This window comes from Haplochromis burtoni, unplaced genomic scaffold, assembly GCF_018398535.1.
Source record: "Haplochromis burtoni strain Fernald_Lab_line unplaced genomic scaffold, NCSU_Asbu1 Contig_130, whole genome shotgun sequence".
NCBI classification, from domain to species: Eukaryota; Metazoa; Chordata; class Actinopteri; order Cichliformes; family Cichlidae; genus Haplochromis; species Haplochromis burtoni.
The window spans coordinates 1,481,393-1,497,352 of NW_024582491.1; the positions used below are offsets into that span (position 1 = coordinate 1,481,393).

Genomic DNA, 15,960 nt, shown 5'->3' on the forward strand with positions numbered 1-15,960 from the left:
GTTACTGAGGTGGATACTATGTTATTATCCACAGGTACGTCACCATCTTCTATGCACTGAGGTACCACAACATCATGACGGTGAGGAGAGCTGGCTGTATCATCGGGGGAATCTGGACCTTCTGCACTGGCTGCGGAATTGTCTTCATTATCTACTCAGACTCCACTCCTGTGATCATCTGCCTGATCTCTATGTTTTTTGCCATGCTGCTCATCATGGCCTCCCTCTATAGTCACATGTTCATGCTCGCTCGCTCGCACGTGAAGCGCATTGCTGCCCTGCCCGGCTACAACTCCATCCATCAGCGCACCAGCATGAAGGGGGCTATCACACTGACCATCCTTCTGGGGATCTTTATCGTCTGCTGGGCTCCTTTCTTTCTCCACCTCATCCTGATGATCTCTTGCCCACGGAATCTCTACTGCGTGTGCTTCATGTCCCACTTCAACATGTACCTCATCCTCATCATGTGCAACTCAGTGATTGACCCACTGATCTATGCCTTCAGGAGTCAGGAGATGAGGAAGACATTTAAGGAGATCATCTGCTGTTACAGTCTGAGAAACGTCTGCACGAACATCTGTGCTTTGACTGGTAAGTACTGAGAAATAGAAAAGACCAGTGAAAGGATGGGTAAAATGAACTAACTGAATATGACGCTGGAATAGAAATACTACTACCCAAGGACTGGTTCACTGCACTTTTCAGACAGTACAGTGTACCGTCACACAAGCAACTATTGAAAAGTATAAGCTGGAAAGGAGACTGGAACATTGAGTTATCTCCTAATGCGTCCACCATGTACACAAAAAGTTTACGAGATGCATTATTTTAAGGCTTAGTTAGGATCATCTAAAGTCCAAGCCCATGATTCATATTAGCGTGCGTCACACAAAACTGTTTGTGGCCTGCTTTTCATTCTCCCTGACATTTCTTTTATCTTTTTTCCTTTGGCCTTTCTTTTTTAATAGGCAAGATTTTTATTCTCTGTTCCCAGAATATGTCTGATGCAGTAGCCAAATGGATAGACAGGATATTTTTCTTTCAGTGCTGCAAGAGTGCTCATATACTGGCTTTAAATTACAGAACTGCTGCCAAATGTACCCGAATGTACCCTTTGTTAATTTAGACGGCTGGATGTACTTCCTTGAACATTAACCTCACATGCATAAATTAACAAAGGCAATGAAGTCAGCAAAAGTTGGGGAAGGTGTGGTAAGAATTATCCACATCCATATGTTAGTGAGTTTTGTTTAGTTTTTTTTTTTCTCGCTTTTCTTTCAAGCTGTGACTACAAATTAAAACAGCAATTTTACACATCAAAGTCTGTTTCCCAGTTATGGAGAGTAGTGCTTCGGTTAGTAAGTAGTATCTAGGTTTTTTTTTAAAGACCCTTAAACAAGCGCAAGTGAAACAACACTTATATTTATTCAGATTTTGAATATAATAATCAAAAATCTTTTCCACATCTTTCACAGAGTCCTCTACCAAATCTGTTTGTGATGCTGAATAATTATTTTGAATTTCAGGAGGGTCAGAGAAAAAGAGTAGCACGTCCTCTGCATAGAAGACTCTCTGTCATTCACTGGGTGTTCCATCAGGGCCAGCAATGGTTGTCCAGTTAAATCTAAAACCAGACATCAATTAAAACATTACGAAAGTGAAAGTGATCTCTCAGACATCATTCATGTGATAAAGGATTTCATGTTGGCTGAACTAACCCTGTAAAATGCTCTTTGTAGCTGCAGTTGCCTATACTCTGTTTGTCTATTAGGTACTGGAATCTACAGTTTCACTTATTTTCTTTGGTGTGTACATGTCCTGTTAACAAAGGCAAACTTAGAACAAAAACAAAGACAATTTTAAGATGGCAAAAACGGCAGTTCCCCTTGATGCCACCTGGATAGTCTGGACAGTTTCACCACTTGCAAGAAATCAATGTTGAGTATTTAATGGAGATTAATGATCCTCACAGGCAGCCACATTACAAAGTTCCTATGATGCACAGAGCGCTTCTTGTGCACCACTACTGAATTTAATCATTAACCATTATTAAACTCTGGCTGTCTCTGCTATAGTTTTGCTTTTGTCCTGTCTCGCTCTGTTCTCTTCTCATTCTCCTCACCCCCAATCAATCATGGTAGATGAGCCTGGTTCTGCTGGAGGGTTCTTCCTGTCAAATGGGAGTTTTTTCTTCCATTGTCATTAATTGCTTGCTCATAGAGGGCCGTGTGATCGTTGGCGTGTCTTTCAAACATTGTAGGATCTTTAGCTTACAATATTGAGTGCCTTGAGATGGCCTTTGTTATGAATTGGTGCTCTATAAATAAAATTGAATTGCAATGCCAGAGTACAGTAAAGAATAGCAAGATGCACAAGGCTGTCAGCATATGTAAAAACATAAAAGAAATAATTTAGGTGTACTAAACAGAGGAAAGTGGAGGTTTGCAGAAAATTGGTCAAAGGTTATGAAATGAAGCGGAAAACTGGCAGCTTATTTTATATTTCAAGAAAGTCAAATCCTCTCATTTCCCACCAGTTTCAGCATAATTTATAAATGTAAGATCTCTTATGGTTAAAATCAGACCCTCTTATGGTCTTATGAACTTTTTATGGATCTGCACAGCCTGGATGGCTGCTTAGGTGATCAAGGGCTTTTCCATCAACATCACATGGTTTTAAGGATTATAGGCTTGAAAAATGGTGATGCAGCCATATATTTACATTGAAAATAACAAGAAGAAAACAAGCCTTAACGTGAACATATTGAATATGTTGCACTGTAGGTAAGTAATGACAAGGTCAAACAAATACGTCATAGATCACATAGATTACTTTTTACCACAGAAAGTAAATTTCTATTTTTCAAAGCTTAACAGTTCTGTTTTACTTTGTGACTTTATGAACAAAAACGAAATGTTTTTTCATTAGATCCTGTAGGACCATGCAGCCATCAAAGTAGCCCTATGTATTGATTTCACAGAAACAACTGACTTTAGCATGGAAGATCCAGTTTATTGGTTTTCTTACTAGCATGTCTGTAATTCTTCTTTTACTCCTGGATTTTTCTGCCTGAATGAAGCTGTTGCTGGAGAGGATAATGGTCAAATGAGCCAGCTGCCATTATATGGAACAGCTTTAATGTCAAATAGCGTCATTTTGTCGATTAGAAATTTTGTCTTGAGAAATCTTTAGTCTGCTTCTGACGCCAAGCTGGAAAAACTGAAGGAAGAAAGGGAAGCATTTGCTTTTAAGATTCAAGAGATAGCATAGGCCCTTAACTACAAAGCGGGATGTGGTTTGAGAGGAAAACTTTCTAACTTTTTTTCCTGGTGACTGCAAAGCAATTTAATTTATCTATAGCCTTTTGTGTCGTGGCAAAATCTTCAAAAGAAGCTGATTAAAGCAGTAAATCCTTTCAATTGTTGACTTTGTTCTTTACTTGCTCACAAATCATTTACTAGTAAGAATACAAGTAATTTACTTTATTAATGTATTAATCATTTGTTCCTTTTAGCCTGTATTGTGTTTTTAATTTCTTCATTCTTAAGAAAACAGGTTGTAATAGAAGACAAACAGGCAGCACTAGAATGATCCATGTCACCGCTCCTTTTATATGGAATTCTTACATCTAGAATTGGGGGATTCTGGGTTGACTTACTGAGCTGATGACAACTGGCATAGCCACTTAACATGACTGCTGACGGGAGGCTTTGTGAAACCAGATAACAATAAGATATCTTGAGTATGCCTAACTCATTTCATAGTAAAGACCCTGATCAGTGGTAGTACAGGTCTAACATTTGGGTTGACTTAAAAAGTGCCACCGAATGAATGTAAAGCAGTGCCATTAGAAAACAACTGTTTTCATATTTAGAATAAATAAAAGCTAAATAAATATAGTCGATTTATAAAGACACTTTTAAAACAAAGGGGCACCTTCCATCTAGTGATGCAGAAGGCACATACGGCTAAACAGAAGAACCACCTGCAGCTCTAAAAGCGATTTCATAATACTAGTGTGCAATGATGGCAATGTGATGGAGGTAAAATGTTGCCTAACACACCATGAAAGCCCCAAAAAGGCCAGTGCACTGCTCTAATGCAAGAATACTGACAGATTTGAGAGGTTATCTACCTCCAAAATTCAGGTGGTTACAGAGCGGTGACTGTCTGACCAATTCTGATTCTTATAGGTTTTAGCACATCTTCAGGTTTTTTATAATAGTTTGTCATTTTAGGAGGAAAACATATTTTGAACTAATGCAGCTCAGATTGCATGCACATGTTCTAAAGGAGGTATATGAGCACTCTTCGACAAACAGGAATTGCATATTGAGCTGATTCTTTTTCTTCTCATACACCTAATGGACTCAGTGTTCCTTTGGAGGATTATGTGTTTACACCCAATGCAACCAAACCCACCAGTTGCACATTATTTGTAAATGGCCTCACTGCAAACACCTTGCTTGTTATCTGTACACTGGAGAAGTTGTCTGCCCTGCTAGGCTGAACTTTTGAATGACATCACTTGTCATCAGCCAGTTTTCTGCCTGCTGCTGTTCGCCCTGCGCTGCATTAGTGCTACACTTAACAAGCAAACATCTCAAATCCGCCCGGTAGCACAGCAATTTCTGCTATGATCTGAATGTAAAGTCACTGCTCTGTTGAGTCACTGTGACCCCCAGTGATCACTTCTCAATGCCACCCTACTGGGCATGTATAAAGCTATGTAAAGCTGCTTGAAATGTAAAAATGAATGTACAAATAGCTTCACTATACCTTCTCTAAGTGTGTGTTGGTGGTGTCTACCTCCAAACTGAGAAGCTTGACAGATTTTTACCGGAAATGCAGCCATCTGCTGAAACTACTCTTTCATACAGAATGTTGCTGTGCGGTAGATACTAAAAGAAACAAGTTATTTGCTGTTACGTATCAGTATTTATTGCAAAAACAGAAAGTTGTTTATATTGTTCATGTTTTCAGGCTGATGCATTTTGGTTTGTGGATGGAAAGTAATATAAGAGTTGTTTTAAGAGAAAACAACAGCGCTAAGAGGATGTTTTTCTTCGTTCAGTCTTGTAATTGCCTTACTGTTATTTCCTTTAATGTTTATTGCAAGTACTTTGAAAATGTAAGATCAAAAAAGTATAACACAATGAAAAGTGCTTTGAATATTGATGTAAAACTGTACATTGTTTTGTCTCCATTGTAAGTTTAATTAGTAAAGAAAACAAATATTTTGCTAAGTGTACATCCACTTCCAGTGCAGCATTTGTGCAGTTTTGCAGAATGATTCATTGTTGCTGATTATTGTGAAGTGCTCTGTTTTCGTTCCCACAAAAAGCAGCAGCAAGAACACTGAACATTATATGTTCCTGGATCAAGGTTTAGCTTGTGTTTTGATTGTTCGTTGTATGCTTAGTTCTGTGTATATGTGCAGTGACACAATGCAAACAGCTGTGGGATCATGTTTCATGTTCGGTGATGGCATGAAGAAATGTAAACGTGAGCTTCAGTTCAAATAAGTGATGTTTTGTTGGCTTAAGATGACTTATTTTTGTCTGAATAAAAGCAGATAGTGAAATGAGAGCGTTGTCAATTTATTTTTCACATTTGTAAATGTGGACATCGTGTCACTCAGGTTTGAGAAAAAAAATGCATGTTCATTGGTAACAGGCTCTCTAAAATGGATGCGTTGGGATGTTAGCACAGGAGGTTCATTTCAAACATGAATGCATTGACACTTCTGAAAGTAGGTAACATCCAAGTGTTGGGACAAAGGAGGAGACAGTGGATTCAAGCAAAACAGAGAGGAGATCGACGGACAGTAGTCAGTGCCACAGTGCCTACTCAAATACACGGGATGTTAGAATGTCTCTAAAGAATTCCCTTTGGAGAAACAGCTGCTTAGCGGCAACCAAGTTCACAGTTTACGCTAAAATTTGAATATTCAACTGAGCGAAGGACACTTTGATGAAAAGCTAACATTTGACTGGATAAACAGACTAAAATAAAATAAGCAAGCAGGTGTCTCTACGAGCAGAGCTTCCAGTCAGAACAAAGCAGCATCTTCCTCAAGGTGTGCCTGAGCTCGGCGATGCGGAAGGCGTATATGGCCGGATCGAAGAGCGCGTGGCTCGTCAGCAGCGCCACATGCAGCTGGAACAGCGATCGGTAACACTCGCAGTAGGGGTTCATGGGGCACACCATGATGATGACGAGGTGGAAAAAAAATGGCGACCAGCAAACCACCAGCGTCCCAAACAGGATGGTGACGGTCTGGGCCCCTCTCATGTTGCTCCCCCACCGCTGCTGGTGATGATTGTTCCTGCCACCAACCGGTAACGCTGCAATCTTTCTGGCATGGATGCGCGCCAGCATGAACATGTAGACATACAGGGAGCAGATAATCACCAAGGAGATGAAAAACAATATGACGAAGCAGATCATGATGAGCTTGAAGTCAAAGAACAATATCATCAGCACGCCCAAGCCCCCGCATACAGTCCAGATGATGCCCAAGATGGCCCCAGTGCGCTGCATTGTCATGATGTTGTGGTATCGGAGTGCATGGAAGATGGTGATGTAACTGGAAGACAAACAAATCATTTCATTATCTCATAACTTATCACAGGCTGTCAAGGATTGAGTGACTACGTTTAACTTCACTGCAGCTTCCTCACTCAGCTCGGTCGCCTAAATTTAAGACATTAACTGAGCCTTAACATGACACTGCTGTGCATTACCATTAGCAGGAAGCTTTGTGCCACAAAATAATCCTAAATGTATTTAATCCACACTGGATGACATGTTTTGTAAAGAGTCAAATGGTTTTTTGTTTTTGTCTCAGGAGATGGTGAAACCCAAAACAGAGTTAAGAGTTGAATGCATATTAGCCGCATAAGCATTAATTGGGTGACCAATTGTGCGAAAAATGTGGGACATGGTCATGAACATTATCATTAGCTTGTTGTTCAGCCCAGAAGTGGACAAAATTATTTTATTTTGCTCATTATACTCTCCCAATTCCACTGCTAGTTAAGCTTTTTGTGACTGGCTGCCTCTTATAAATAAAATGTTTTAATGGGGGCGGGCAAGTGTCGCTTCTATTCTCACAAGCAGAGGTGAAATCCTGAGATGAATTTATGAAGGATATCAGCTCTCTTTTAGAGAGCTTTTCTTTTGGCTCACAGGATTACTTGGAAAACTACTGAAGACGGCTGTGTTCCATATGAGCATTTAGTATTTCAACTGTATAACTATATAACTGAAAAATAAGTGAAAGTAAGCAGAGTTTCCTTTAAAAAAAAAAAAAAACTATAAATAAATGTGCATATGTTGCATTCTCTTTTTCTTTGACTGATTTTAAAATTTGGATAGCTGCCTAAAAGGTGGAGAAACAGTATCATTGCAGTAATAAAGTATTCATGATTTTTGGGTAGACATGATGGAAGCCACTGCAGTAAGCCTTTAACTGTACATCAAAGAGTCAGAGCCCAGTGGAAAGCTTTTTAAATTCTCCTTATATAAATATCAGCAGAGGATAAATCATTATGGGGCCACAGATCCATAGAGAAACCATTTAGAACATCTAGATTAGCAGCAAATAGAATAAATCATTCGTTGTATGGCAAATATAACATGTTGTGGGTTCCTTTAAGTAACAGTCAGTTCTTTCTTTAAAAGGGTTTTCAAATAGCCCTAAGCATTGTTATGCCTTAGAAAATGAGATTTTCTAAGGCATAACAAAAAAAAAATGAGATTTTGGGGGATGAGTAGCCTAGAGTGGAATATTTTCATCTCGCCATGAAAACCATTCTCCACACTATAAAATAAACCATTTTAAGATATTTATGTTTCCATATCCAAGAGCTCCATACATACCGGTCCACGGCAATGGCCAGGATACTGAAAAAGGACCCCAAGAAAGACATGCACAGCAGGGAGTCGATTGCATCGTCCAGCGTGGTCTCAGAAGAGCCTTTCTTATTCAAGTGTCCCACATCAGCAAACACAATCATGAGGTTTTCCAAGGTTTTGGTCAGGCTGGCGATGGCGTGGAAGGCTGCCAGGCTGCAGATGAAGCAGTACATTGGCAAGTGGAGGTTTCTGTTCCGTATGACAGCTACCACAACAAGGAAGTTCTCTGCAAAGCTCACCGCTCCGATGGTGAAGAAGACGGGGTTGGGAACCACCACCTCAGGACAGTGCGATTGGTTCAATATAGAGCTGTTCATTGTTGGTCAAGACAGTGGTCGTCCAGGATTAAATGCTGATTAAAGGCAGATGTTTACTTTGGGGCTATTTTGCATTGAAAGTTTATTAAGTTTAATAATATTGTTTCACGAATTGGTTTAAATATGAATATTTGCAGTACATTTTAAACTGCCTTCATTCTTACATTTACAAAAACATTTTACCTGCTGACCTGTTTTTAACATAGAGATCAAGTTTAAACTGATACCTGTGACTTAATGAGTCCTATAAAGGTCTCAAAATTTAGATTTACACACTTTGCAATATCCTTCAACTTTCTTGTCATCAACAATTTCATGAAATCATGACAAAAATATTTGCTGAAAACCTAAAAAAAAAGTCAACAAAAAGTAACAATTGTTTTTTTATAGATACAAATTTGAATTTAAAACACAAATTAATGGTAAGAGACTTACTGACTAAATTTATGGACAGATGCCAAACAAAACAATGGAGCTAAACTACAAAAATACAGGCAGCAGGTTTACATATATAAAAAAATAAAATAATAATGTCACATGCTACATAATGACATAATATTAATGTTGCTCTTAACAGGCTTTCTTTTGTGTTGCTATTACAAAGAATGAACATTAGTTTATGGTTAATAAGATCAGGACTTTCACAACCTTTGACCTATAACCTATTTATCCAAGAGGTGAAAGACTTTGTAACTGGGTTTGTAGAAGTGCTATAAAGATTAAAAATACATTTTAAAAATTGGAACAATAACTAGTTGCAGTAGTTTTCACAAAAGAAATATAACCATGTTAGGTCAGATTTGAGGTTTTCCTTTTAAGCTAAGCTTAGACAATATATCATGTTTTAGTGAGAAAGTAAAATAGTTGTATGCAGCTTGTTTGCAGTAAAGAAACATTAATGCTAGATGAGAAACGATAGAAGCAAAGTGGTTCTGAGTTTGAAAATAATTACAAAAGTTCATCTATTGTTACCTTAAAATATAATTGATTTTTGTTGAGTGAAACAAAAAAATAAAAATATAAAAGACCAAGAAACAAAAATTACTCCACGTGTTACAGCAAGAGTCTGACCTCAGGTGGAGGCCGTGGGTTGTTTTCAGCTGTCCTCCACTGGGTAATCGCAAGAGCGAAGGTCACGTTTAAGAAAACACGCACAGGGCCGCTGAAAACAGGCAGCTCGCTGCAGCTCCCGTGGAACAAAGTGTCTTTCTCATATATGTCCAGGTTTAAATCGAGGAGTGCTGGCTCCGGTACACCTCAGTCAGCTGGGGCCACATCAGCCTCTCTGCTGTTCACATGAGGGGCAGCCAATCGATTTTTTCATTCTGTTTGTTCAGAGCTCACAGATGTTATTTCCAAACTGGTTTACGTGTGATTGCAGTGCTGTGTTTGGTGGTCTTCTTGTCTTTGAGTCTGGTGCAAATGTTTACGTGATGCTTTCACCTGTAAAAAACAAGCATGTTATTAAAATTCTTCTTCTGTTAGAGATTCTACGTGCATTGTTTGACTGTTCAATTCTGTGTGAATCATATAGCGTACAACATTTATCTTGTGCTTTGTCTGTGACGAGTTGTGTGACCTTTAATTTAAAGCTCACCCGATGTCTGTGTATTCTGCCATTCCATTCGAATGCATTTAGTCCCACCTTTGTAATTGAACACTGTCCTTTTATATAAAGAAAGCTCTGTGATCTTGGCTGTGACTCAGAATTCCTGTCAGGCTGCAGTCTGAAGATTATTATAATAATTATATCCAAAAGCCTCTGATCCCTTTTTATTATGACATTCTCAGAGCAGCTTCAGTCCTCGCAAAGATGCCACATTAAATCCAGTTAAAGCAACTTTGATTGTTTATGTTTTCTAGTTTATTTTACCATATAAGCATAATAGTTTTTAAATAGCCTTTCAATGAGACTATTGGCATTTCCACGGCAAACTCATGTCATGTTTCCAAATTGCCACATTTGCCACTATTCGCTTTCTTTTAATTTTTATCTTTCAGTTATCATTTTATTAAGCTTAGGTAACAAACACTTGCTTAACTTTGAAAAACAAATTATATGGTATATATTCTGATAATATAAGGATAAGCCTGCCTTATATGTCAATGTCTGACATGGTAAACTGTGCTGTGTATACCAGTGAAGCAAGTGTTTTTGATAGTGCACACATTTGAAGATGACTATATTTTTCTAAATACATGCCAGCTGCTTTCAGCAGTATCATAATCAGCTGACTGTTTGAGCTACATGTCAACATGCTAACTAGGCATGCTGCCAAGCCAAGAAAAGAAATTATATCTACTCTTAAATTACAGCCCGTTCTCAAATTGAGGAAGCACAGTGGCATGGTGGTTAGCACTGTTGCCGCACAGCAAGAAGGTCCTGAGTTCAATTCAGGACCTTCTTGCTGGAGTTTCCACACAGAAACTCCACAAACTTTCTGTGTGGAGTTTGCATGTTTTACCCATGTTTGCGTGGGTTCCCTCCGGGTACTCCGGCTTCCTCCCACCATCCAAAGACATGCAGCTTGTGGGGATAGGTTAATTGGATAATCCAAATTGCCCCTAGGAGTGAATGTGCGAGTGAGTGTGAGTGCGAATGGTTGTCTGTCCCTGTGTGTTGGCCCTGCGACAGACTATGACAGCTGGGATAGGCTCCAGCGCCCCCCGCGGCCCTGAAAAGGATAAATACTGCTGTTTCTGATGTCATTTAAAGAGAAAGAAAAAAGAAAAGGATAAATAAGCGGAAGCGAATGGAAAAAGCCTAACATTTGTCAATGTGTCCTAATGTAATAATAAATGAAATGTCACTTTTATCTCATTTTAAGCTATGTATTTTATTCTGAAATGAAAGATTTTCTATAATAGAAAGAATTCAAGTTGTAATGCAGCGCATCGGAGCTACTGAGGAGTGGTGTCAGAATTCTCATTGTGACATAATTTTGAACTTTGACTTTCACACCTAGCTTGTTCTGGGTCTAGCTGCTTTCTACTGAGCAATCGGGGCCAAACTGGTCAAGTGTTAATCCCACTACAAACAAACAATTTGTATCAATAAAGATAGGATGAATGTACTTTCATGAGTACTTTACAACTGCCCCCAGGCTGTCTGGTAGCAAACAAAATAAAATGAATGTCCATGAACACAAATCAGTGCTGTCTTAAAGCTAATATGAAGCTAATATGATTTATAGTCAGTCACAAATTATTATTATAATATCAGCTACATCAGCTAAAGCTATCTATCTGAGACCAACCAAGGGTCCATGGCACTGGAATATCCACTGTGGCTTTGCACGATTCTTCAATGCCTGAACCTGTCATTTGTTACTGCTGCAGCAACACATGATCAGCTGGGTAAAGCAGACCTGTCTTACAAGTCATTTCCAATTTTTTAGGAAGTGCAAGCTAACAAATGTCACTACAAACATTTGGACGCCACAAGGCAGGTATCCCTGTAGGACGTGTTATGAAAAGTATTGTAAAGTCATGCTTTCATGGTCTGTATTCATACTGAGCAGTGAATGTTCAGTGGGAGCTGTTTGTCCTCCCCAAACTTGCCTTAGGTGTACTTCCCAGTTAAATCCTGCTCCAGGGAAACCCATTTTCTTGGTGAGTCAGTCCTGCCAGCAGTTGATGCCAGAAGCGAGAAGTCACTTGGAAAACTTCCCCAAGTAAATGAAAAAATAACAAACGTTCACTGCTTGCTTCAGCCATTATACTACTGAAATTCTAAATGTAAGTTCTCATATGTTTCCATACAAAACTATTTCATCTTGGCTGTTGACCTGTATGCAAACTTCTGCTTTAGGTTAACACTCTTTTTACAACATCCAGCCAACTAAGCTTGGAAATGGTGTCAAGAGTTGGCTTGGAGCATTTTAGTAAATGTTAATGAGCATTTGCTGACATTCATTTGGGTGAATTCTAATGGTGCAACGGATCACGGTTGATCGGTAATCCGAACCGATCCCACTCCACGGTTCGGTACGCACGTGATCCGAAGATTCAAAAAAGAAGAAAAAAAAGTATGTGTATGGTGGCGTGGTCAGTCTGTCAAGCGATAGTTATGGTCAGCGCTAGCGGCCCAAGTGGAGGAGCAGAGGAGTTTGCGGTATTTAAGCAGCCCTTTGCTGCCCAATCCGACCGGGCTAAAGCTATTACAGAAGCTACTGGGGAGTTTAGCTGCAGACGGGAGGCCGTATTCCGTTGTGCAAAACAAGGGGTTTAAACTATGATGAACGTGCTTGAGCCACGCTATGATATCCCGTCGCGCGTCCACTTTAGTGGCAAGATCGTTCCAAGCATGTATGAGCAGGAAAAGATTTAAGTTATGGCTGAACTGTCCCAGGCATCTTCTGTTGCCCTAACTACTACAAATGGGTGGAGCTCCAGGGCAACGGAAAGCTACATGACTGTGACAGCTCATTATATCACAGAGGAGTGCGATATAATGAGCGGTGTGTATTATTGTAGGGTCTACCTTACAATATAAAGCGCCTTGAGGCGACTGTTGTTGTGATTTGGCGCTTTATAAATAAAATTGAATTGAGTGGTAGATACAAAGCCCTACACTGCCCTATATTGTATCATAACTTTTTTTTTTTAATAATTGCGTGGAATGAGTCTTGAGTTGAATGTTTTTAACAGGAAAAAAAATACTTCAATAAGTAAATAAGTAAATGTTCAATTTTTGTCTTTTTTCTTTTTTTGCTGATCCGAAAATTGATCTGATCCGTGACTTAAAACCGTGATCCGATCCGAACCGTGAGATTTTTGATCCGTTGCACCACTAGTGAATTCCATCTATTCATGCATTTTTCTGCCACTTGTTTGGCTCTAGCTTGTGGTGGCACCAGGGTAAAGAGAGAAGCCCAGACCAGCCTCTTCCTAAACACCTCCTCCAGCTCATCTGTGTGGACACCAAGGCATGCCTCAATCTTTCGGTCACAATCCCGTAATATAGATGGTTTGGTAAATTGAGAGGTTTGCTTTTACAGACAGCTCTCTGTTCACCACAACAGACCAGTACAGCATCTACACACCAATTCATCTATCAATCCCATTCTATGCTCCACTCTTGAGCAAACTTCAAAACTAACCCTTGCATTGCTTAAAAAGTCTACTTAGAGACTGCATCAGAGCTAATAACACAATGGCAACACTGATAATTGTAATGCTCATAGTCTTTGTTTCGTGCATAAGGATTCTAATAATTGCAAATTAGCACTTTGTCATTACTTTATATTTATTCAGTGTTATAAGCTTCATTTGACAATTGATTTTTACACTTAATTTATTTGATGGACATGCTAAAAGCCCACAAAACCTACTAGAGGCAATCCTGCTGTCTGTAGCAGTCTTTGAGTAAAGTTTCAGAACAGTCCACATGTTATTAAGTAGGGCTGCACAATTCATTAAATTCAGCCTCAGTCATGATTTTGGCTTCCAGTGAACGTGATCACAATTCATAAAATGTGTGCTTTGCCAGTGCTCCCTAAATCAGTGCCTGATCACAGGCCTGCATGCCCCAGTCACAACTGTATTTAAAGACAGATATACAACAAAATTCTAACATCTTGGCACAGCAGAAGATGAAGCTCTTGTCCCTTGCAGATCATCAGATTTGCCACACGTGATGTTAACCGAGAAGAAATGTAGCAAGCGAGTTGAGTCTGCAACATCAACAAAAGTGAGTCTGAACAGTCTCCACAGCCAACCAGCTCACACTGAACACAAGCAAATTCCATTTGGTCAACGAAATCTGTTCACTGGACTCAGTGAGTAACAAAGGCTCCAGGAAAATGATCGTCCTACTGGGTGAAAGATTATTTCATATTTTGCTACAATGATACTATCCATGCTGTGTACAGAATCCCACAGAGGGAAAACAAAGTTATCTTACCGCTGTCCAGTACTTTGCTACACGTTTTATTCAAATGCAGGCACAATAATTGCAGTGAAAAGAAGAATCTGTAGCGATTATTGAATCTTGTGTTAAACTTTGATGCATTTTTTAAATATTCTTTTGTTTTCCTTCTAAGAGAGATGCTGAATTTAGGTGAATAAGGAAGCTAGGTGAATATTTTGAAGCTAAGATTTCTACAGATGTAAGGATGTGAAAGCCGTGTTCTGTTTACATGACAGTGCAACAAAACCTTTTTGTCACTTAAATGATTCATGGCAGGTAGTCACGGTCTCCCGGTTGATCAAAGTAATCACGGTTATATACAGTCCTAGTATTACGCTTCATCAGTGTATGAGCTTTCTCACTCTCATGAGAAAACACTTTAGTATTATTACTGTGGGCTCCACATATTGGCTGAGTCACTGGTTTGAGCTTTAGCTGGCTGATGCACAGAGATATTTGTCCAAGCTGTTTCAGCCTTGACCAAAGTGGTGACTCACCCATTCCCGATTAGTTCTCGCCATTTAAAAAAGACACTCCGTTTTTCTCCTGTTATAATTAGAATTTCACAGTTTATGTTAGGTGGCTAAAATAAGTTTAAAATGGTTTTGGAGACGCGCTGTTGGCATAGCTCCATGCTTGTTATGTCAACTGCCAGCAGATGTGGCCGACTGCCATGTTGCCAAATTGTCATCGATGGATTATTTGTTAAGCGTTCTTAAGTGGATCTTAATTTAAAAAAACAACAACAACGGAAATAAAAAAAAAAAACAATGTTTAACTGCCAACTTGTCAAAGTGTGTCCTGTATGCTTCAGACAGGATGTTACCTCAGTTTTATTTTGCATTTGTTTAAAGTAGTTAAAGTTACTTTAGCTGCTGCTCTAAATAGTTTAAGGAATGATATCATAGTATTTTATATTTGTTTGTGTGTCTGAGTGTGATGTCCAGTTATTACTAACTGTTAATAACAATTGGAACTATGAATTAGTGTTACAGGAATCAATGGTTACAGAGTTACAGAGTCATGTGGGACAAAAGGTTAATTATTAAATTTAAAGGTAAAGATCTGTTTGAAGGTTATCCTAATGTTATTGCAAGTAACGGTTATGGTTAAGGTTAAAGTGAGTCTCACTGAAATAAATCTAAATCAATGAAATGTGCTCAGAAGACACAGATGCACAACTATGTGTATCTTTGGCACATGGTCAATATTCAGATGCCATTAAACTTAAGGTCAGACAAACCTTGGAGGGCAATGTGCAGGGGGCAGTTATTGATTAAATGGCAACATGAAATTGATTTAACACTATGGAGAGATCTCCCTGCTGATTTCCTGTGTCACTTATGCCATGCCTGGAGTTAACCCTCTCAGACTCAAATTATGTTTTTGTTGCTAATGCACAAAAGAATACCTGCAGTGGTACTTCTGAGTAAAAAAAACCTCATAAAATATGTATGTGGGGTAATCAGGTTGTTAGCTTTTACTTGTTGCAAATCTGCAACGCCTGCCTTGAGAGGGTTAAGCATTAATAAAGGGTGCTCATGATTCCTCTGGTATAAGGCACTTGACATTGGCAAATTACTTTGTACAGAAGTATGGCCTTGATGTAAAAATATTATCTCTGTATTCTGACCTGAAAAATCAAGAGTTACTTGTCCAGTGGGGTTAATTGGAAATTCTGAATTGCGTATAGGTGTGAATGTGGGTGTAAATGGTTGTCTGTTACTATGTGTAAGCCCTGCTACAGACTGGTGACCTCTTCCAGGGTTTACCTTGCCCCTTGCCCAATGGTAGCTCGGATAGGCTTCA

General features: G+C 39.1%; 2 protein-coding genes across 3 annotated transcripts in view; one reads left to right on the forward strand and one right to left on the reverse strand.

Moving 5' to 3' along the window:
• The window catches only part of mc5ra (melanocortin 5a receptor), a 29,827-nt gene extending 24,240 nt beyond the window's left edge, over positions 1-5,587 (forward strand). For both annotated transcript variants that reach the window (XM_042224167.1, XM_005930195.2), the window contains one exon: positions 35-5,587. In XM_042224167.1, the coding sequence (XP_042080101.1) occupies positions 35-605 (571 nt within the window). In that variant the 3' untranslated portion in view covers positions 606-5,587. The remainder of the gene's footprint in view (positions 1-34) is intronic.
• A 58-nt stretch (positions 5,588-5,645) lies between these two features.
• Positions 5,646-15,960, reverse strand: part of mc2r (melanocortin 2 receptor) — a 13,941-nt gene continuing 3,626 nt past the window's right edge. The window contains exons 2-4 of the mRNA XM_005930194.3: positions 9,312-9,683; positions 7,888-8,275; positions 5,646-6,592 (exon numbers count right to left, since the gene is read on the reverse strand). Of these exons, the coding sequence (XP_005930256.1) occupies positions 6,037-6,592; positions 7,888-8,240 (909 nt within the window). The 5' untranslated portion in view covers positions 8,241-8,275; positions 9,312-9,683 and the 3' untranslated portion in view covers positions 5,646-6,036. The remainder of the gene's footprint in view (positions 6,593-7,887; positions 8,276-9,311; positions 9,684-15,960) is intronic.